This window comes from Suncus etruscus, chromosome 2 (assembly GCF_024139225.1).
Source record: "Suncus etruscus isolate mSunEtr1 chromosome 2, mSunEtr1.pri.cur, whole genome shotgun sequence".
NCBI lineage: Eukaryota > Metazoa > Chordata > Mammalia > Eulipotyphla > Soricidae > Suncus > Suncus etruscus.
The window spans coordinates 15137410-15160343 of NC_064849.1; the positions used below are offsets into that span (position 1 = coordinate 15137410).

The 22934-nt window shown below is 40.9% G+C and overlaps 1 protein-coding gene and 1 non-coding gene across 4 annotated transcripts in view; both read left to right on the top strand.

The window, feature by feature from the left end:
* Positions 1-22934, top strand: part of WDR33 (WD repeat domain 33) — a 120547-nt gene that overhangs the window by 36583 nt on the left and 61030 nt on the right. For all 3 annotated transcript variants that reach the window (XR_007492892.1, XM_049769290.1, XM_049769291.1), the window contains 3 exons: positions 146-241; positions 440-591; positions 2243-2340. Coding sequence is in view for 2 of the 3 variants with exons in the window: in XM_049769290.1 (XP_049625247.1) it covers positions 146-241; positions 440-591; positions 2243-2340 (346 nt within the window). In the remaining variant the exon portion in view is untranslated. The remainder of the gene's footprint in view (positions 1-145; positions 242-439; positions 592-2242; positions 2341-22934) is intronic.
* Positions 20605-20768, top strand: LOC126002523 (U1 spliceosomal RNA). The gene has a single exon (XR_007493213.1). It is a non-coding gene; the product is annotated as a U1 spliceosomal RNA (small nuclear RNA).

The following is a 22934-nucleotide window of genomic DNA, read 5'->3' on the forward strand; positions in this document are numbered from 1 at the left end:
TGAATGAAAGCACTTAGTTCCAATTATGCTAATTTTATGTATTTTACAAATTCAGGTTAGGCGTGAAGATTTGTGACATCATATATGTGTGTGTGTATATATATATATTTTTTTTTTTTTTTTCTTTCTTTTCTTTATTCTTCAGTGGACTCCAGAAGGAAGACGACTGGTTACTGGTGCTTCTAGTGGAGAGTTCACCTTGTGGAATGGACTCACTTTCAACTTTGAAACAATATTACAGGTAACATTAATTCTCAGATTGCAGCTACATTTTGTGGGCTTGGAAAGAGAATGAGATAAGATATATTTAATAGCATATTTAACTATATAATGGCATATTTAACTTAATATCATCACTGAGTGTTTATATATGCCTATAAGGATTGATATTCTTTCATATGAAGATGTGTTACAATTTACAAATATTTTGTTTCTATAGGCTCATGATAGCCCTGTGAGGGCTATGACTTGGTCACACAATGACATGTGGATGTTAACAGCAGATCACGGAGGATATGTGAAATACTGGCAGTCGAACATGAACAACGTCAAGATGTTCCAGGCACATAAGGAGGCGATTAGAGAGGCCAGGTTTATACACAATATACCATTTTCTGTAGTCCCTATTGTCATGGCTAAATTATTCTCTCCGTGTATTCTGGGTGCAGAGATGCATGGGTTCTGTCAGATTCTGGGAAACTTTCTGCACCGTTTAAACACATTTTTCTTTGTTTTCACACATTCACCATTTTGCTGGCTCTTCTCTGAAGTAGTATCCTGGTTTCAGGCTTTGCAATATGTTAGAGATGTATTGTCTGCTGCATTTTGCACTGGTTTTCTCTTTTCATTTATGGTTAATAATGTATATTCTTTTATTATTATCTTTGTGTAAGACAAGATTATTTCATTCCAAATAAAGAATTCAGTCTTTAATTATACAACTGAATAAAATCTAAAGCCTACAGAAAACACTTTCAGAAATCACACAAAATACAAGGACAAAAAAGGCTTAAGCGAAGACCTGGTTGGCTTGGTTATGCCACGACTTCAAAAAGAAAGTATAGTAGGACTTAAAAGCACACAGATAACCCTGGATGTGGCAAACAGTAATGGATTAATGAGTGGGTTCTTCAAGCTTTGTAAGCAGACCATTGTCAAGAAGACTCTAGGACTTTTCTTCAGAATCACTGTTGAAAACATCAGTAATGCAAATGTATAAGTGGAGTTTTAAATAATTTTCAGTAAGTTGTATCTTTTTACATATCAGTAAGATATGTATAGTAAAACTGAAGAAGAAAGTTTAAAAAAAAAGTGAAGAATTGCTGCAGCCTCAGAATAAAGCTCAGCAGCATTCTTTCTGGTTGTGCCACCCATGTGTGGGAGGAGGTCGGCAAGTTTATAGAAACATGTTCCACTGCACTCATTCTCTACTCTGAAAATTTTGACAAAAATTTTGGACAAACTCTTCTGTTGAGTCTTTGCCTTAGTGTCCTGTTGATACACTGACTTTTCAATTGGTCCTTTATTAGTCTTGGTATTCAAAATTAACAGGGAGTCCATAGAATTAGTGAAGAAACTTCATAGTCTTTCACAATAGGAAGGAAAGATGACTTTCTTCTTTTTTACCAGATTGTTGAAACACAAATCCGAATGCTCCTAGTGTTCAAGCTTTCCTGAAAAATATCAATATCCAGGGTATAGCTTGCCAGGGAGATGTGAAAGATGTCCCAGATCTTTTAAATAAAAGAAAAACACGCTGTGAAGAATGTGTAGTCTGTTAAATAGTCTGCCTTTTCTCAGCTTATTTTATAAAGTATATGAGGCAGAAGCTTTTGCTTTTGAGCAGTATTCTTGTGAGATTTTAAATAACTCTATAGTAATATTGCAAAAAAATAGAATTCACTTAGTCTCTATACTTAAACTAGTTCCACACATAAATTTTCTGTTGAGAGGTAGCAATACTATACGCTGGGCAGCAAGGGTAACATTAGCACTGATAATACACCTAAAAAGTTCTCTGAATATTAATGACTGAAAATATAAGAAGCAACTGCTTGGTTGAGTTCTTTTGGTGAAATGAATTTTGACTAGCTGACATTTTCTTTAAGGGCTTCTTCACTGTTGGATACTTCCCCTCTCCTGTTGATAACGCAGCACAATTTTTATTTTTCCCTGTCTGAGAAGCACAGATAATCTGTTAAATGCTGACTTCTTTCCCCTGCTGTGTGTCTTCATGTAACAGTTTCTCACCCACGGATAATAAATTTGCTACATGCTCTGATGACGGCACTGTTAGAATCTGGGACTTTCTTCGTTGCCATGAGGAAAGAATTCTTCGAGGTACGTGTACTAACAGTACTGATTGGAATATCTAAATGGGGAAGGCATTTGTGGTTGAATCATCATGATACCACAGACCAGCCTACATCTCCATTCAGCTTTTTTACATATACACCATTTCAGTAAGACTAAAGAAACCCGAGTTCTAGTTCTCAGTCATTTTGTGTGGATTTTTTTTTTCTGACTAATATCAATGAGTCCTTTCAGCTATAAATTAAATATGGTTCTTTTGCTCCATTTTCTCCCCACAATCATTTGCTTATCTGTATGCTTTTCTTAGGGCTCTTCTTTTTTTTTCTGTCTTCTACCCAGAATGTCTTCCTTCAACATACATATTTGCACTTTAATTCTATATAGAGGGCTTACATTTCCCAGGCATTCCTTTTGCAGTGTGAATTAACTGAGATATTAATACTTAGGCTAGTTTTGACAGCAGGTAGTTTTTTTTCTTTCAGTGTAATACACTTATGCTACACAGCCACATATTTCTAAATTTTGAATTCCCTGTTTACTTTCATTTATTTTGTAATTAACTATAGTCTGAGTTATTTAATACAATGGAAGAAATTCATATTTTCACTGAAGTTAACTTAGGGTTAGGCTTCATAAAGTAAAGCTCTTGAAATATTAATAATATGTCAATGCTGTTTTTGTAGGGAATGCTTTCATGTTCTATATATGCTTTGAAAAGGAACCATTTACATTCCTGACTAAATAAATTCCATTAGTTTATTACTAACTTAGAGGAGAGTTTTGACAGGTGCCTAATTAATTTGAATTTGTACTGTATCCCATACATTTAGATAAGTACATACACTATCAAAATAATGTCCTTTCATACATCAATGCAGTATGGGAGGGTGAATGCCATAGACATTGGGTATCAAGAAATTGCTTGTAAAAGCTTAAGGATGTAGTTCAGCAATTGAGCACTTGCCTTCCATGTGTGAGTGAGTCCCTGATTTTGGTCCCTGGCACATGACTGCTTAGAGACTTTCTTTTTTTTTTTTTTTTTTTTTTTTTTGTGGTTTTTGGGTCACACCCGGCAGCGCTCAGTGGCCATTTCTGGCTCCAGGCTCAGAAATTGCTCCTGGCAGGCACAGGGGACCATATGGGGTGCCGGGATTTGAACCGATGACCTCCTGCATGAAAGGCAAACGCCTTACCTCCATGCTATCTCTCCGGCCCCAGAGACTTTCTTTTTTGTTTTAAGAGTTTGTAGTTGTCTTGGTTAACTTTAAAATTCTTTTTTTTGTTGTTGTTGTTGTTTGTTTTGTTTTGTTTTGTTTTTGGGTCACACCCGGCGGTGCTCAGGGGTTACTCCTGGCTGTCTGCTCAGAAATAGCTCCTGGCAGGCACAGGGGGACCATATGGGACACTGGGATTCGAACTAACCACTTTAGGTTCTGGATTGGCTGCTTGCAAGGCAAACACTGCTGTGCTATCTCTCCGGGCCCAACTTTAAAATTCTTAAGACTTCACAGAGCTTTTTATGTGTAGCTTGCATTATCCATGTTTTCTAGATAAAATAAAGCCTCATGGTGTTTGTATTTTAACTAGGCATTTTTTTCAAAATCACATTTGCTTTAAGCATTCCTGACATAACACATTTTGTTATCTACAGTGTTTTATTAGCTAAGATATTATATCATTTATGAATATGCTCAAGGATAATTATATTGTATAACGAGAATCTTTGAAATCTAGTTGTAAGTTATTTTTTAAGAATGAGGATAGTGGGGCCGGGAAGGTGGCGCTGGAGATAAGGTGTCTGCCTTGTAAGCGCTACCAAGGAATGGACCGCGGTTCGATCCCCCGGCGTCCCATATGGTCCCCCCAAGCCAGGGGCGATTTCTGAGCACATAGCCAGGAGTAACCCCTGAGCGTCAAACGGGTGTGGCCCAAAAACCAAAAAAAAAAAAAAAAAGAATGAGGATAGTAAGCCAAAAGGTTTTGTTGATAATGTTTAAGCTAAACAAGTTTAGAGCCCTTACCAGAATCTTACCACTTAATTCCCAGCCCAATGCTACAGCCATGTTGCATCATTCTTTATTGCAGTAGAAGTGAAAAATAAGGAAACAACTTTCTTTTAGGCATTGAAAATCTAAGAATGACATAATTTCATTTTTTAGATGTATTTCTTTTGTTTCTGAACCACACTAGACAGTGCTTGGATATCACCCCTCACTTTGTTTGGGGGTGGGGAGGAACCATCTGGCCCCAAAGATGAATATAGGCCATCCAACTTGGCAAAACATGTGCTCATCCCATTGTTCTATTTTATTTCTCTGCTAAGGCATCATTAGTATATCAAAACAATTCTGTAATGGAGTAGGACTGTAATAACTAAAGTTTAGTATAAAATTATTTTGGGTTAAACAATTCAAAGAAGAAAATGACTTTTTTCCAAATCCCATCACAGTGATATTTGGGGGGGGGGTGTGTGTTTGGGTTTTTGGGCCACACCCAATGATGCTCTCAAGGGTTACTCCTGGCTCGAAGGACCATGTGGGACGCCAGGGATCAAACAGAGATCGGCCATGTGCAAGACAGACACCCTACATCTGTGCTGTCATCACTCTGGCCCTGATACATTGTTTTTGAAAATAAAATTGTTTATATAAGTGATGTTAAGCATTGTAGAAAATGCGAGGCCAGAGCAACAGTATAGCAGGTAGGATGTTTGTCTTGCACCTGGCCAACCCAAGTTAAATCTTCGGCTTCCCGTATGGCACCCTGAAAACTGCCAGGTGCAATTTAAGTGCAGAGCCCTAAGCACTGCCAGGTATGGCCCTAAATCTAATTAAAAACACACAAAAAAATGATAAATCCCTGACACTGGGGGGTGGGAGCTAATACATGAGCTAATAAGTAGTAAACTTTTCAAATTTGAGACCAGGGGGATTTAAGTAATGCGAAGTGGGTGCCAAATCAGTCCTTATTTGCTGTTTCTGTAGATTTAAAAGTAGTGTGACTTGTGTTTTACAAGGGCCCTTGCAGTGTTTAACATAGACATATCAAACTTGCCATAAGTAAAGTGAACTTCCAAACTGTTTATATTAGACCTTATTCATACTTTTTTGCTTCATTCTGAAAAATAGGGTTTGGGGGGGATTTGGGAGTGTGGTATTTTGATGTTGGTTTTGGGCATCTCCTGGCAGAACTCAGGGATTACTTGTGACATTGTTCTCTGGGTTCACTCCTGGTGGGGCTCACTGAACCACAAGGGATACCAGGGATTGTTCCTGAGTCATCTGGTGCAAGGCGAGTTCCCGACCCCACTGTACAGTCTTTCTAGTCTCATTGTATGTATTCTTACTTTAGACTTAAAAGGTTTAATAAAGGTTTTAGCTTTGGGGTTAGAGAAATATTGTATGAATTAAAGTGCTTGCCCTGCATATGATCAACCATGATTTGATCCCTGGCAGCACAGGGCTGCTACTAGTACCGTATTCTAGGGCCCTCATATGAAATAGCTGTTTGATTGAGAGTTATCAAAAGGATACCCTGGGCCTCCTGACCTTTGCTTGGTGGCACTTCTCTCTCTCTCCCTCTCCTTCCCACCATCTCCTCCTCCCCCTCCCCCACTTCCCCCACTAAAAGGTAATGAGCCCCTTTGCTCTTGTTGGAAGACTCAGAAGTATCTGCAGACTTTTGAGAACTAGAGATAAAACAGTCCCCTTTTGAGTCCTGGGAGAAGGCTGAAAGGACTGGCTCTTGATTGTGAGTATCACATGAGCTCGTACTTGAGTAGTGCGTGGAGATAGATACTCTGGTAGTTATTAATCTGGCCAGACCCAAGCAGCATCACATCACCAGGCCTGAGCATTGCTTCAGCATCTCTCCACCCCTAGTCCCATTGTGTTCAGGGTCCTGAACTTTAATTTACGAGTTCAGCACGATGTTCTTATTTCAGCAGTAACTGACAAAATTAAGACTCGCTTTTTTTTTTTTTTTTACTTATTATCAGGGATGTTTTAAGTACTTAAGTTAATCTTCTTAACACTCTTCATAGCACACCTTGCAAATTAGTAGTCAAGGTATGAAAGACTGTCCACCAAGGTTGTCATGTAATTTATAAGTGGTGGGGCTAGGATTTGAACAATGATTGTTAGGCTCCAGAGATCATATTCTAAAACAGTGTTTAACTCTTTTGTTTTTAAATTAATGGTAGGGTATTAATGTCTTCCCTATGCTGTGAGGTCAGAATTGTAGGGTGGATTTTTTTGTTTGTTTTTGCTATTTGTTCATTTGATTTTGGGCTAGTCCTGGCATGCTTGGGGATTACTCCAACCTACCAATCAGGAATCATTCCTGGTGGGGGTCTAGGGACCACAGAGGATGCTAGAGATCAAACCCAGGTTGGCTGTGTGCAATGCAATTGTCTTACCTGCTGTGCTATTGCTCCAACCCCGAATTGTTGATTTTTTTTTAAAGGTACTCTTAATTTTACCATTCTTTCAAAATTTTTGTTATAGTAGATAAGGTACTTTGCTTATGGCCAATCTGAGTTTGATCACTACCACTACAGATGATCCTCAGAGTCCCACCAGGAATATTGTCTGAGCATAGCCCAAATTCAAAACTATTCATATAGGTTATAAGTTTTCATTGTATGTATTTGAAGACAAAATTATTTGAACCACACTGCAGTTCAAAAAACAAATCATAAGCTCTAGTAGATTATGTAAATGAATGATAGTAAGGAGATAATTTCATAAAGTTATTAGGGAATTGTGACACCTTTAATTTTTATATAGAAAGGAATCCATGGAAAGTAAACTAACAAAAGTGTGCACAATTTAAAGCAAAGAACATTAGTATTTAAGTCACATCTGATTGCATTTAACTGAGAGGTTTGTTTTGGGGCCACTTCCAACATTGTTAGGGGGTTACTTTGGCAGGCTTGGGGGACATAACGGGATGCCAGGAGTTGAATCCGGGTTGGCAGCATGCAAGGCAAAAAGGCCTTCTGTGCTGTGCTATGGCTCCAGTCCCACTAGATGAAATTTTTTTAATAAATAATATAAACCCTTGAATATATTTTGATTATTGTATCCTTGAATTGTATGAAGATATGTCTACAAAGTGAGTGTTTTAAAAAATCTTGACATGGTCTAGATAGTGCAGTGGGTAGAGCATTTATTTGCCTTGCATGTAGCCATCCTGAGTTTAATCTTAACCCTGACATCCCTTATGGTCCTCAGTGCACTGCCAAGAATAATTCCTGAGTGCAGAGCCATGAATAATGCCTGAGCATTGATAGGCAGGTGAATGCACACAGCCCTACTTCAATCTATGCTTTTATGGGGGGACAAACAGCGGCGCTTGGGTTACTCCAGGCTCTGCGCACAAAAATTGCTCTTGGCAGGATTGGGCAACCATGTGGTATGCCAGGGATCAAACCTGGGTTAGTTGTATGCAAGGCAAACACCCCCTGTGCTGTATCACATGTGTTTTTTTGTTTTTTTTTTTTGGGCGGGGGCACAACCAGCAGCACTCGGTTACTCCTGGCTCTGTGCTCAGAAATCGCTCCTGGCTTGGGGGACTATATGGGATGCCTGGAGATTGAACCGTGGTCTGTCCTGGGTCAGCCACGTGTAAGATAAATAAATGCCTTACCTCTGCTCTGCACCATTGCTCTGGTGCCGCCCCACAAGCTTTTTATTGTAACACTTTTACTTAGAAAGTAATTACTTAATTTTACTTAGTTAAACTGGTGAGCTGTGACGATGGTATGGTATTTGCTTTGCATGCAGCCAATCCAGTTCGATCCCTGGAACCCAGGATGGCGTCTAGAAACAAACAAAAACTAGACCCTGGAGTAAGGGCTGAGGATATATGTAGTCTAACATTAGAGTACTTCTTTGAGATGTTTTTGATCCCTAGCACTCCACACAATCATCTTCACAAACACATTACCCTTTCCACTAACATGGAACATTTAAGTATTAAAACCACACCATTGGCTTCTCAATTCATCATCACAGTATCATTAGTATTTTACCTATGGGAAAGGAACTATTGTTCTGAAAAGATAAAACTGCATCATGGTAGGTTGTCCTTTGTAAATAATCATGAAATATTATGAGATATTTTGTTAAGCATAATTGAAGACATTAAATGTAGGGCTGTAAAAGTTCTGTGCATTCACAGTTTCATGGGGGATTATTTTATATTTGTTTTTAAAGTAAAGAAAGGTAGTTTTTATTGGAGAAAACTTGACCTAATAAGATATGAGAGGGAAGAGGGAACACCGGTTTTAGATTTATACTGGGATTTGTTTTACTTTGCTCTTAATTTTTGAATATTGCTTGTTGAAAATAGCTCTGGTTTGGGCTGGAGTGGTGGCACAAGCGGTAGGGCATTTCCCTTGCACACTGCTAACCTAGGGCGGATCTCGGTTTGATCCCCTGGTGTCCCATAAGATCCCCCAAGCCAGGAGTGATTTATGAGCATACAGCCAGGAGTAACCCCTGAGCCTCACCGGGTGTGGCCCAAAAACCAAAAAAAAAAAAAAAAAAGCTTTGGTTTAAGATGGCACATCTGTATGCTGCTGCTAATAGTCCTTTGTGTGTGGGAGGTGGGGGTTTGACCTCACCCTAGCTATGTGTTCATGGTCGTTTCTGGCATTATTTGGGGGCTATTAAGGGTGCTCAGTATCTAATTTGAGTAATGTGTGGAAGTCAAGTGCCTTAAGCAACCCTGTAGTATCTCCCTGGCAGCTAAAATAGTCACTGTTTTAATTAATAGTTTACAGACATGAATATATAGGTAGATTTTTTGAGCAGCATCACATCATTATAATGTTTTCAAGGAAGAGTCCTTACATATTAGTATCTTTATTGTCTTCATTTTATTTTGACTTAGTTTCAGGTTTTTATACATCAGTGAATTGATTGCTCTTATATTGTAGATCTTCCCAGTAGACCCAATTTTTTTTTAACTTTTGTTTATTTATTTATTGATTGATTGGTTTCTGAGCCACACCCAGCAGAACTCGGGGTCCTCCTGGCTCTGCACTCAGAAATCGCCCCTGGCAGGCTGGGAGACCATATGGGAACTGGGTCCCTCCTGGGTTGGCCACATGCAAGGCAAACGCCCTACCTGCTGTGCGATCTCTTTGGCCCCTGTAGACCCAATTTTTGATTTTTTTTTGGTTTATTTTTGTTTGTTTTTGTTTTTTTATTTGCTGTTTGGGCCACACCTGGTGATGCTCAGGGATTACTCTTGGCTATGCGCTCAGAAATCACTCCTACCTTCACCATATGGGACGCCAGGGGATTGAACTGTGATCCATCCTAGGTTAGCACGGTGTAAGACAAATGCCCTACCGCTTGTGCCAACCGCTCTGGCACCAATTTTTGATAGGTTTTATTTAGTTTAATTATTTGTTTTGGCGACCCATGCTTTGCAGTACTTCAGGACTATGAGTGGCTCATTGTTAGAGCTTTTTTTTTTTAAATTAGTTTATTGAAAGACAGAAAGTTACTCATGATTTAGTTTCAGTTATACAATATTCTAACACAAATCCCTTTGCCAATATATACCAGCAATGTCCCCCGTTTCTTTCCATCCCTTCACTTTGTTTTTCACTCTGGATTGCAATGCTGATATCATGCATATCACTTTACCTCCTTTCAACACCCAGCTCTCCAGATCGCCCTATAAGTTTTGTAGTGATCCTTTCTTTGTCTTAACTCCTCTCTCCTCACTGTAGCAAGCTTCCTACTACGGACCAATTGTCTTTGCATTTGTTTCTATTATTTTGGGGCATTATTTTCCTACTATGGTATTTTTTTATAGCACCACAGATGAATGCCATCATTCTCTCTCTCTTTTTCTTTCTCTCCCCCGCCCCTTTCTCTTTTCTCTCTTTTCAACATACTTTCCAATTTGTCTTTTTTTTTTTGTGTGTGGTTTTTGGGTCACACCCGGCAGTGCTCAGGGGTTACTCCTGGCTCCATGCTCAGAAATTGCTCCTGGCAGGCACAGGGGACCATATGGGACGCTGGGATTCGAACCGATGACCTCTTGCATGAAAGGCAAACGCTTTACCTCCATGCTATCTCTCCAGCCCCATCCAATCTGTCTTTATATTAGCAAATGCATGACTTCATCTTTTCTTTTTTTTTTTTTTTTTTTTTTGGTTTTTGGGCCACACCCGGTAACGCTCAGGGGTTACTCCTGGCTATGCGCTCAGAAGTCGCTCCTGGCTTGGGGGACCATATGGGACACCGGGGGATCGAACTGCAGTCCGTCCAAGGCTAGCGCAGGCAAGGCAGGCACCTTACCTCTTGCGCCACCGCCCGGCCCCGACTTCATCTTTTCTAATGGCTGCATAGTTTTCCACTGTATATACACTTACATTCAGTCACCTCATCTTGAGCATTTGAGTTTCTAGATTTTTGCTTTTGTGACTAATGTTGCAATGAACATAGGAGCGTGTGTGCTTTTGGATGTTTAAAATTTAGTCCAATGTGGAATTGTTGGGTTGTATGGAAGCTCAATTTCTTTTCTTTTCTTTTTTTCTTTTTTATTTTTTTGGTTTTCCTTTGGTTTTGGGGCCATATCTGGTGGTGCTCAGAGGTTCCTCCTGTCTCTGTGCTCAAAAGTCGCTCCTGGCAGGCACAGCGGATGCCGGGATTCAAACCACCTTCCATCCTGGATCAGCTGTGTACAAGACAAATGCGCTACCTGTGCTATCTCTCAAGCCTCTCAATTCTTCTTTTTTTCAATTATTCTTTTTTTGAGGAACGTCCATAGTATTTTCCAAAAAGGCTGGATCAGTTGAGGTGTCATTTTTGACAGTGTCAAGGATTATACCTCTGTCTCCTGTCTCTAGACGATAGTTTAGCCTGTTGAACTATTTTATGTTTTGGGTGAGGTAGGGGGTGACATGTCACACTCTATGGGGTAGGGTTTACTTCTGGCAGATTTAGGGAATCATATGAGGTGATGGGGATCAAACTAGGGTTGGTCATGTCTTTATACCCTGCCTACTATACTTTTGCTTTTGCCCTAAGTGTCTCCAGTTTCTCTCCTGTCCCTATTCGCTCCCCTCACCCTGCCTGCCTCTGTGGCAGACATATTCTCTCCCCCCCCTTTGTTCTTTTAGACACTAGTTTCCAATATTGTTACGGAATTGTACTTCAACCCCTTTACTATCTCCAACTTCTGTAGGTATTTTAACAAAAGGGTTTAAGGGCTAGACAGTGGGTAGGTGTCTTCAAGCCAACCCTAGTTTTGTTCCCCCAGTTCCACCAGAAATGATTCCTAAATATAGCAGGAATAAGCCTAAGCATATGCAGGTATGGGTGCCTCTATCTCCAGCCCTCTTCCCTTTGTACAATCCCACCTCACTAACATTAAAATAAGAAATTATCAGTGTGGGAGAGATAATCTAAAGGTTTGAGTATAAACTGTGTGCAGCAGGTTTTATTTGATCACTTAAGCACTGTTGGTAGTTGCCCCAGAGCACCATCAGGTACGCTACACAAAAAAAAAAAATATTGGGTCACCAAAAAGTTTGTTGTAACAAGAAAAGCTAGTCAAATATTCTCGTTTTCTTAGTTGCTTTTGGTTTGTTATTGTGTGTGTATGTATGTGTGTGTTTTCAAAACCATGACTTCATTCCTGCAAGGCATCTGTTCTACAACTTAACCATGCACCTTTTTTCTGTTTCTTTTTATTTCAAAGTTGTCAGGATTTTTATAGGTCTGATTAAGAATCTCTTTCTTGGGGGGGGGGGTTTGGGTTACTCCTGGCTATGCACTCAGAAATCGCTCCTGGCTTGGGGGACCATATGGGATGCCCGGGATCGAACCGGGTCCATCCTGGGTCAGCTGCGTGCAAGGCAAATGCCCTACTGCTCTGGCCCTGCACTTAATACTTTTTAAAAAAAATATGTATTTGGTTTTGGAGTTATATCTGATGGCGCTCAGGGGATACTGCTGGCTCTGCACTTGGAAATTATGCCTGGTAGGCTCGGGACGATATGGGATGCCCGGGATCAAACTGGAGTCTATTTTGGGTCAGCAGTGTGCAAGGCAAAACACCCTACCACTGTGCTATCACTCCGGACCTCCATATAATACTTTTATTTTTGGTTTTTGGGTCACACCAGCAACGTTCAGGGATTACTCCTGGCTCTGTGCTTAGAAATCACTCCTGGAAGGCACAGGGGACCACATGGGATGCCGGGATTTGAACCATCATTTGTCCTGGATTGGGTGCGTGCAAAGCAGAAAGCCCTACTGCTGTGCTATCTCTCCGGCACCCCGTTTAAATTTTTTTTTTTTTTTTTGGGCCACACCCTGTGACGCTCAGGGGTTACTCCTGGCTATGCGCTCAGAGGTTGCTCCTGGCTTCTTGGGGGACCATATGGGACGCCGGGGGATCGAACCGCGGTCCGTCCTAGGCTAGCGCAGGCAAGGCAGGCACCTTACCTCCAGCGCCACCGCCCGGCCCCCCCCGTTTAATATTTTTAAAAATCAATGTAGATGGCTTATTTTGAAACTATTCAAATGATTCAAATTACAAGTCTTTTAGATATCAAACTTTTTTTTTTTTTTTGGTTTTTGGGTCACACCCAGCAGTGCTTAGAGGTTATTACTGGCTCTATGCTCAGAAATCGCTCCTGGCAGGCTCGGGGGACCATATGGGATGCCAGGATTCGAACCACTGACCTGCATGCAAGGCAAATGCATTACCTTCATGCTATCTCTCCGGCCCCATAGATATCCAACTTTATAGGTAAAATTTAAATTAGAAATAAACTTAAAGTTCTGCACTTAGTTTTTGTTATTTTTGAGGTCCCTGATGGTGGTGGTGGGATACTCTGCAGTTCAAGTGTTGACTCAGAGCTCTGTGTGCTAGTAATTAGTACATGCTCTAGCTCTTTCCTCCAGTTCCCCAGCCAAATATTTAAGATTTCAAATTCAATTCTAGATTATTTGGTTAGCTTATTAGCATTCTTTTTTTTTTTTTTTAATTTATTTTTATTTTTGGGCCACACCCGGCAATGCTCAGGGGTGACTCCTGGCTGTCTGCTCAGAAATAGCTCCTGGCAGGCACGGGGGATCATGTGGGACACCGGGATTCGAACCAGCCACCTTTGGTCTTGGATCTGCTGCTTGCAAGGCAAACGCCGCTGTGCTATCTCTCCGGGCCCAGTTTATTAGCATTCTTATAAAAGCATTTGTGGGTTTTAATTACTTGTATGAATTCTTTAGGTGTTGTGCCCACCTGTTTTATTAATTATGGATTTGGATGGGGCCACAGTGATAGCACAGTGGTTGGCGTCTGCTTTGCCCGTGGCCAACCCAGGATAGACACAGGTTCAATAACCAGCATTTTATATGGTCCCCTAAGCCTGCCAGGAGCGATTTCTGAGCAGAGCCAGGAGTAACTCTTGATTGCCGCCGGGTGTGACCTCCAAAACAAACAAGCAAACAAAATAAAAAATGGATTTGGAATGGAAGAATTTATTTACTGAGGCAGTCCACAATAGGGAGGTATAGAAATCATGAGTTAAGGAAAGTTTAGTATTAAGCTTGAGTGAGACATGAAAGAAAAATTTAGTATTTTCAAGCATTTAAACATTTTTATAAAAAAGTAAATCTCGAGAATAAAATAACGTTATCTTTTAGATTTAATATAGAAATATTTTCTGATCATTGTGAAGGGAAAAATTCTTTTGTCTGAATTTTTGAATTTGATGTTAGGGAAAGTGTAGAAACGGTTTCTTTTCATGGCTCATATCATATTTAATGTGGATAGAATCTGTTAACTGTTTTCTGTCTCTTAAGACAGATGGAAAAGTCTTAAAGTCAGTGACTTTAAATATTACTAGCATGTGTTCCATGAGAGGTTATTATCTCAGCTAAATGTTGTTAGTTTTTTTTTTGGGGGGGGGAGTGGGTCACACCTGGTGACGCTTAGGTTACTCCTGTCTATTTGCTCAGAAATCGCTTGTGGCTTGGGGGACCATATGGGATGCCAGGGATAGAACCCAAGTCTGTCCTGGGTCTGCTGTGTGCAAGGCAAACGCCGTACCGCTTTAAATATATTTTTTACATCTTATTTCCCATTGTAAAGTGCCTTAATTTTCTTAATTTTCCTGTTTTTTTTTTAAAGTGTTTTCATTTTCTTATTGGATTAATATACCGATTTTGTGACTAAGAGTAACACAACAAGTTTATAAGGAGATGAGAGAGTGCAAAGGATAAGACTTTTGGCTTGCCACAGCTGGTTCAAATCCTTGCACTGAATCTGGTTCCCAAAGCACTGCCAGGCTAACCCTTTGAGCACAGGGCAGGAGTAACCCCTAATAAGCACTGAACTGCAGTTATAAGCCAGGTGACACTGTTGCATGTCACAGTATTTTTCTATGTGTCTTGGTTCTTTGGGTGAGGGTGCACGCAATGTGTTTAGGACTTCTCCTGGCTCTTTGCTCAGTGTTACTTCTGGCGATAGTTGGGAAAATCTGTGTTTAACAAGTGTCCTCCTTCCCCACTGTACTGTCCAACCCTGTGATTTAATATTTTACTATGCAAATGGCAGTTTTCTAAGGAAAAACCATTGTTTATGAAAGCAAAAATTCTCCAAGAGTACTTATAAGGCATTTTATTGGGTTTATTAAAATTTCACAGGAAATTACTAAGTTATAAAGTATCTTTTTTTTTTTTGTGGTTTTTGGGTCACACCCAGCAGTGCTCAGGGGTTATTTCTGGCTCCACGCTCAGAAATTGCTCCTGGCAGGCACAGAGGACCATATGGGGCGCCGGGATTCGAACTGATGACCTCCTGCATGAAAGGCTTACCTCCATGCTATCTCTCCGGCCCCAAGTTATAAAGTATCTTAATATAATTTTTTTTTTCGTGGGGCCACAGCCAGTGACAATCTGCAACTATTCCTAGCTTAATGCTCCTAGTTGTGTACTTGAGAAACACCAGATGGTAATGGGGATTGAATTTTGGTCGCCCACTTGCAAAATGCATGCTAACCTGTTACTTCTCTGGTTTACAGACATTTATTATTTTATCCTCCTTACATCTGCTTGTATTTTCACAGAGAATAAGAAGACAACATAGTTCTGATTTTGGAAACAGATTAGAGAGCATAACAGGGTAGATCTTTGATCCACTCAATAGAGATTGAGTTCAAGATAGTTTTCATTGCTCATTGTACAAGATAGGTCTTGGCATTCTTTGAAATGTAGATGTAAGTCAGAAAGAGAATACTGAACGCTGGTGCTTTTCTCATTTTAGAATGACTTTTTAACATATGTCTAATTATCTAGGCTGTAAGTCTGATTTTTTTTTTTTTTTTTTTTTTTGGTTTTTGGGCCACACCCGGTAACGCTCAGGGGTTACTCCTGGCTATGCGCTCAGAAGTCGCTCCTGGCTTGGGGGACCATATGGGACACCGGGGGATTGAACTGCGGTCCGTCCAAGGCTAGCGCAGGCAAGGCAGGCACCTTACCTCTAGCACCACCACGCCAGTCCCGGGCTGCATTCTTCCATTGAGCTACCATCCTGATTACTAAAAAATATCCTCTGGAAAGAAGTTATAGAGAGATTGGATTTAGTGAATTACCTTCATAGATGACTGGAAATATACCTATTTAAAATGTTAATTTGTTGATAGTTGAATGCACATTGTTGGTTTTTTGTTTTTGTTTTTGGTTTTTGGGCCACACCCGGCGGTACTCAGGGGTTACTCCTGGCTGTCTGCTCAGAAATTGCTCCTGGCAGGCACAGGGGACCATATGGGACACTGGGATTCGAACCAACCACCTTTGGTCTTGGATCTGCTGCTTGCAAGGCAAACGCCGCTGTGCTATCTCTCAGGGCCCTTAATGCACATTGTTATCTTAACGATTTTTAGTAATTGAGGTTACAAGGAATCATCAGAGAGATCATAAACTTCTTTAAGTGACCTTGCTTCTACTTGATATTGATTCTGTCTGATTACTGTAACTTGGGATTTTAGGCCACACCTGGGCTCTGGGGCTACCTTCAACTTTATACTAGAGGGTGGCACCTGGTTGTGCTGGAACTGTGTGCCAGACAAGCGTCTTAACTTCTCTACTGTCTCTCTGACCCGAGTCACACATAAAGATGCTCAGGTATTATTCCTGGCAGTCCTCGGGAACTATATGGGATGTCTAGAATTGAACCTGAGTCATTTGTAGGCAAGGCAAGTGCTCTGCTTGCTGTACTTGCTTCCGTCCCCTGCTTCAACCTTCATCAAGCAATGGAAGTTTTGGATTCATGATGCATCAGAAGATAAATTTGTTATTACTTGTACTTGCTGAGTAATTTGGTTTTCGTGATTCATAAAAACGTTAAGGGTCCAGGTATATGACTCAGTGATAGAGCTTGTGTATTACACGTGGGAAGCCCTAAATTTGATCCTTAGCAGCAGCACCACCACCACCACCACCACCACCACCACCACCACCACCACCACCACCAAAATAACTTAATATGAAACTAATAGGTAAATTCGACTGTAATTATGTGTAATGCTTAATGTGTGTGCTTTTTTTTTTTTATTTTTTATTTTGGTTTTTGGGTCACACCCGGCAGCACTCAGCGATCAACTCCTGGCTCTACGCTCAGAAATCGCTGCTGGCAGGCTTAGGGAACCATATGGGATGCCGGGATTATAACCACTGTCCTTCTGCATGCAAGGCAAACGCCTTACCTTCATGCTATCTCTTCGGTCCCAATGTGTGTGCTTTTATTCTTCAGCTACAATAGTTGATAGAATGTGCCGCTTCCCGGAGCCGGAGCGATGGCCCAGAGTATGGCATTTGCATTGCATGTAGCTGACCCAGAATGAACTGCGATTTGATCCCCCAGCATCCCATATGGCCCCCCTAGCCAGGAGTAACCCCTGAGTGTCACTGGGTATGGCCCAAAAAGCAAAAAAAAAAAAAAAAATATATATATATATATATATATATAGTTGTAAATACAATAGCATTAACGTGTAAACATACTTAGTAGAAGTTCATCTGTGATTTTAATACACTTAATTATCTATTTTTGTAAGCATATTTTTAATTTTTTTTATTGTTTTGGTTTTGGAGCCAAACCTGGCAGCACTCGGGTTACTCCTAGTTCTGTGCTCAGAAATCACTCATGGTAGGCTTGGGGATGACCATATGGGATGCTGAGAATACCCTACCACTGCACTATCTCTCTGATAAAAATCTCAGATTTTAAAATTTTTATTAAAGCACCGTGATTTGTAGTTATTTAGAGTTGAACTTTAGCCATAGAGTGGTGCCAGCAGTAACTCAGCTTCTCTCCACAGTGTTTCCAAATTTGCTTTTGTACCAACCCCTACCTTCTACCTTCATTTTGATAAACACTGTTTCACAAGTAAAATTTACTTACTTACTTACTTATTTATTTATTTTGGTTTTTGGACCACACCTGGCGGTGCTCAGGGGTTACTCCTGGCTGTCTGCTCAGAAATTGCTCCTGGCAGGCACGGGGGACCATATGGGACACCGGGATTCGAAACAAACACCTTAGGTCCTGGGTCTGCTGCTTGCAAGGCAAACGTCACTGTGCTATCTCTCTGGCCCAAGAAGTGTATTTTTTTTTTTTTTTTTTTTTTTTTTGGTTTTTGGGCCACACCTGGTGACGCTCAGGGCTTACTTCTGGCTATGCGATCAGAAGTTGCTCCTGGCTTGGGGGACCATATGGGACGCCGGGGGGATCGAACCACGGTTCATCCTAGGCTAGCGCTGGCAAGGCAGACACCTTACCTCTTGCGCCACCGTGCCAGCCCCGAGAAGTGTATTCTAAGCAGTATTTTAGAGCAGAGATGTTCAAACTTTGATCTACCAAAACAGATTACTCAGTGTCCCCATTAGAATTTACCTTCATTAAGTGAACGTAGTGGAAGCATCCACGTTCCACCTAAGACTAGTACCGTCCCCTGGATCCTTACCCACATTGGGAAATAATGTTTTACTTCTTTTTGGTTTTGCAACATTAGAACTTTTAGTTTCCACTCAATAACATCAGGAACACTATTTTGTTTTGTAATCACAACCAGTAGTGCTCAGGACTTACTTCTGGTTCTGCATTCAGGGTTTTACTGATGGTTCCCTGCTGATGGGTTCAGGGACCATATCAGGTACCAGGAATTTTATCTGGCTGCACACAAGGCAAGCACCCTACCTACGATACTTTTGCTCCAGCCTCCAGGCATACAAGTTGGCATTATTGTAGCAAAGAAGACAGATTATGGTATATCATAGACTTTGTTTTATTATATAATTGTATCAGTGGCTATGAGTAGTTTGAAAGGATTAAGAGCATGATGCATACTTAGACTAGCTGATTTAAGAACATAGAAACATTTCTTGAATTGGATGTAAATAATAAATATTACAAAATGTGAAGTTAAAACTGAATGAATTTGGTCTGGAGCGATAGCACAGTGGGTTGGGCATTTGCCTTGCTCATTCCCAATCCAGGTTCGATTCCCAGAATCCCATATAGTCTTCCAGCCTGCCAGGAGTAATTTCTGAACACAGACTGGAAACAACCCCTGAGCGCTGCCAGGTGTGGCATAAAAACAAAACCCTGAAATATTTGCCCAGAAAGATAATGCAGTAGTTAGGGTCTTGCCTTGCACCTGGCTGAGCCAAGTTTGATTCCCAGCATCCTGTATGGTCCCCCAAGCACTATCAGGAGTAATGCCTGAGTATTGCTAGGAGTGGCTCAAAAACAAAAACAAAAAGCTGTCACAGGTCAGAGAGATAATGGGGTGAGTGAATGCAGAAGCTAGTTAACTGGCTATTTTAATGATCCTTCCCTGTGGAGCCAGAAATAGCCTGGCCCCATCACCAGGTATAGGGCCCCATCACCAGGTATAGGCTCCCATCACTACCACACTCCTGGAAATGCTGTCACTCATTTAACAAGTTTGTTTGTTATGGGTGGTTACACGGTAGTGTTCAGGGTTTACTCTTGGCTTTGCCACTAGGGGGACCATATGAGGTGCTGGGATTGAACCAAGTTTGGCTGTGTGCAATTGCACCAACCCCATTTGGTATTTTATGTGTTGTGTAGCCTTTATTTTTGTCTCGCCTCTGCTTCATCTCATAATGTTTCAATTTAATATAGATGATTAGGGCAGTTCAAAAATAGAACAAAATGTTTTTGCTGTAATAACAAAGGCATCAGATTGTTTTTCAGAGGTTGGGCTTCTCCCCTCAAAACACATTATAGGGCAGGGCTATACTATAGAATATGACTCAATGGCTTGGGTTTAGTCCCCAGCATCCCATATGGTTCTTATGAAGTCCATTGAAAGTGATCCCTGAGCACAATGCCAGTGCAAGCATTAAGCACTACCAGGTATAGCCCAACCTTCTCCACCCAAAGAAACCCAAAATTTTAAATTTAATTGACCTTTTTGTAGATAGGGATTTATTGGGAAGTCAGTATCACTGATAATGACGTTGGGCAAGCCACTGGAACAAGCTGTCATGATACTGGCAATTACATTTTTTTATGTTACAGCATTTGGGAAGCCTGTTGTCTGTTAGCCAGTACAAGCCATTTTCCAGCTGGCTGAAAAGAAATGTGTGTTTTACTTCATTTGTCTCTGGGTGTACTAGTATTTACCTCATCAAATTAGGATATGTTGATAGTTTTATTTTTGTTTTGTTTTGTTTTTGTTTTGGGGCCACACCCGGCGGTGCTCAGGGGTTACTCCTGGATGTCTGCTCAGAAATAGCTCCTGGCAGGCATGGGGGATCATATGGGACACCGGAATTCGAACCAACCACCTTTGGTCCTGGATCGGCTGCTTGCAAAGCAAACGCCGCTGTGCTATCTCTCCAGGCCCAGTTTTATTTTTTTTTAATATGTATATATTACAGGAATTATTTCTTTGAAAAATAATTAAAAAATAATTTTGTGGGGCCGGTGAGGTGGCGCTAGAGGTAAGGTGTCTGTCTGTTTTGCAAGCGCTAGCCAAGGAAGGACCTTGGTTCGATCGCCCGGGGCAATTTCTGAGGCCTTAGCCAGGAGTAACCCCTGAGCATCAAATGAGTGTGGCCCCAAAAACAAAAAAATTTTTTTGCAAAAAAATAAATTTTTGGATTATAAGTAGCAATATATTAGGAATTGCTGGTACTTTATATTTGGGAAATTAACTTTTAACTTTTGTGTATGTGAAACAGAAATAACAGGAATTTCTTGAAGGTTTTTAAGATTAATGAACTTATACTTACCTGGCAGGGGAGATACCATGATCACGAAGGTGGTTTCCCCAGGGTGAGGCTTATCTATTGCATTCCGGGTGTGCTGACCCCTGCGATTTCCCCAAATGTGGGAAACTTGACTGTGTAGTTTGTGGTAGTGGGGGACTGTGTTCGCGCTCTCCCCTGGAAAAAAATAGATTAATGAACTTCTACATTATAGTAAACATCACAATAATTGTAAAATATTGTAACTATTCCTGTTTTCTGAACAGGATGGTTAACATCACTTTTTGTTGTTTTTTGGGCCATACTTGTCAATGCTCTGGAGTTGGAGTTCCTTCTGCCTTGTTCTCAAGAATTATTTTTGGTAGGTTGGGGTGCATATGGGGTTTCTAAGACTGAACTCAAGTTGGCCACACGCAAGATAAGTTCCTTACTCTCTGTGCCGTCTCTGTAGTCCCAACATCACTCTTTAATTTTTTTGGTGGGAATTATTGAATGCCAGGGATGGCTTCACTTTTTGCTCTGTGTGTGTGTGTGTGTTTGTGTTAAAATAAGCACTGCATTATGTTGTACATAGAAGACTTTTTTTTATGATTAATGGGAAGGTGGTTACAACTAGCAACTGTAAACCTGCTAAATTTTGGGGCATTACTCAGAAGGACTGGAGTTCGAAGTCACTGAGTTTGCCAGCAGCGTTAAGCACTGCTAGACCCAACCATTGAATCTTCAGACCAAGTATTAGAAGGAGCCCCTGTAGAGAGGAGGCCCTTCTCAAAATAAAAGTAAAGCTAAGGGCCTGGGGAGATAGCACAACAGTGTTTGCCTTGCAAGCAGCCGATCCAGGACCAAAGGTGGTTGGTTCGAATCCCGGTGTCCCATATGGCCCTCCGTGCCTGCCAGGAGCTATTTCTGAGCAGACAGCCAGGAGTAACCCCTGAGCACCGCCGGGTGTGGCCCAAAAACCAAAAAAAAAAAAAAAAAAAAAAAAAAAACTAAGTAAAAATGAAAGAAAGCATACTCAAAGCAGGTATTTACATATCATATCATCTGCTTATGCAGGTTTGGCGAGATCTTTAAAATGTGGAGGCCTTCAGAACAAAATTTCTTTTCTGATAAACTAAAATACGTTTCTTCTGTGGTTTCTTCACCTTCATAATGAATTGTAGAGGGGAGGTCCTAAATTAAAATTTTTTAAAACTCACAATTTGGGGGCTAGAGATATCACAGTGTTAAGCTATTTGTTTTGCATGTAGTAGACCCAGGACAGACAGTGGTTCGAATCCCGATATCCCCTATGGTTCCCTTGTGCCTGCCAGGAGCGATTTCTGAGCTCAGAGCCAGGAATGACCCCCGAATGCTGCTGGGTGTGACCTAGAAAGAAAACAAAAGAAAAACCCCTCAAAATTTGAGAATTTGGTAAAGGTTGAGTTTTGAGAGCTGGAGTGATCGCACAGCAAGTAGGGTGTTTGCCTTGCACATAGCCTACCTGGGGTCAATTCCTGCCATCTTACATGATCCCCCAAGCTTGTCAGGAGTGATTTCTGAGCACAGAGACAGAAGTAACCCCTGTGGCTTAAAAACAACAAAATTCAACTGAGCTTTGAAAGTAGAAAATTGTGTTTGTCAGGATCTAACCATAGCATTCATTAAGTTTTTTTCTTACATTTTAGTAATTGTAATCTTCATGACTGTTTGCTAAGAATGTTAATGAGAACCTCAAAATTCATTTAAGGATTCAAATTAAAAATATTTTGTTTTGGTTCAATGCATTAGAATATTAATTTAAGGGGGCCAGAGCGATAGCACAGCCTTGCACACGGCCAACACAGGACAGATCCCGGTTTGAATCCAGGCATCCCATATGGTCCCTTGAGTCTGCCAGGAGCGACTTCTGAGTGCTGAGCCCGGAATAACCCCTCAGCACTGCCGGGTATGAACTCCCCAACCCCCCCCCCAAGAAAGAATAATAATAATCTAAGTATGTAACTTTAGAATGAGGTGTGTCTCACAAGCCAGATGGTAGTTTAGTGGGTAGATCTTTTGCCTGAATGCAGCTGATTCAGGTTTGATTCCCAGCATCCCATATATGTGGTCCTCTTCGTCTGTTAGGAGCATAACACTTCTGTGCATAACAAACACTCCCTCCAGTCAAAGTATCACTCTGGAAAAATACATTAATTTTAGGTTAAACACCCTCTAATAAACTTTTTAAAGCTTTTCTTACATATACAGTAGTGATTGGGGGATTGCTTTTTTGGTTTTAATAGAAAAAAGACCTTTCGGGGCCGGGCGGTGGCGCTAAAGGTAAGGTGCCTGCCTTGCCTGCGCTAACCTTGGACAGACCGCGGT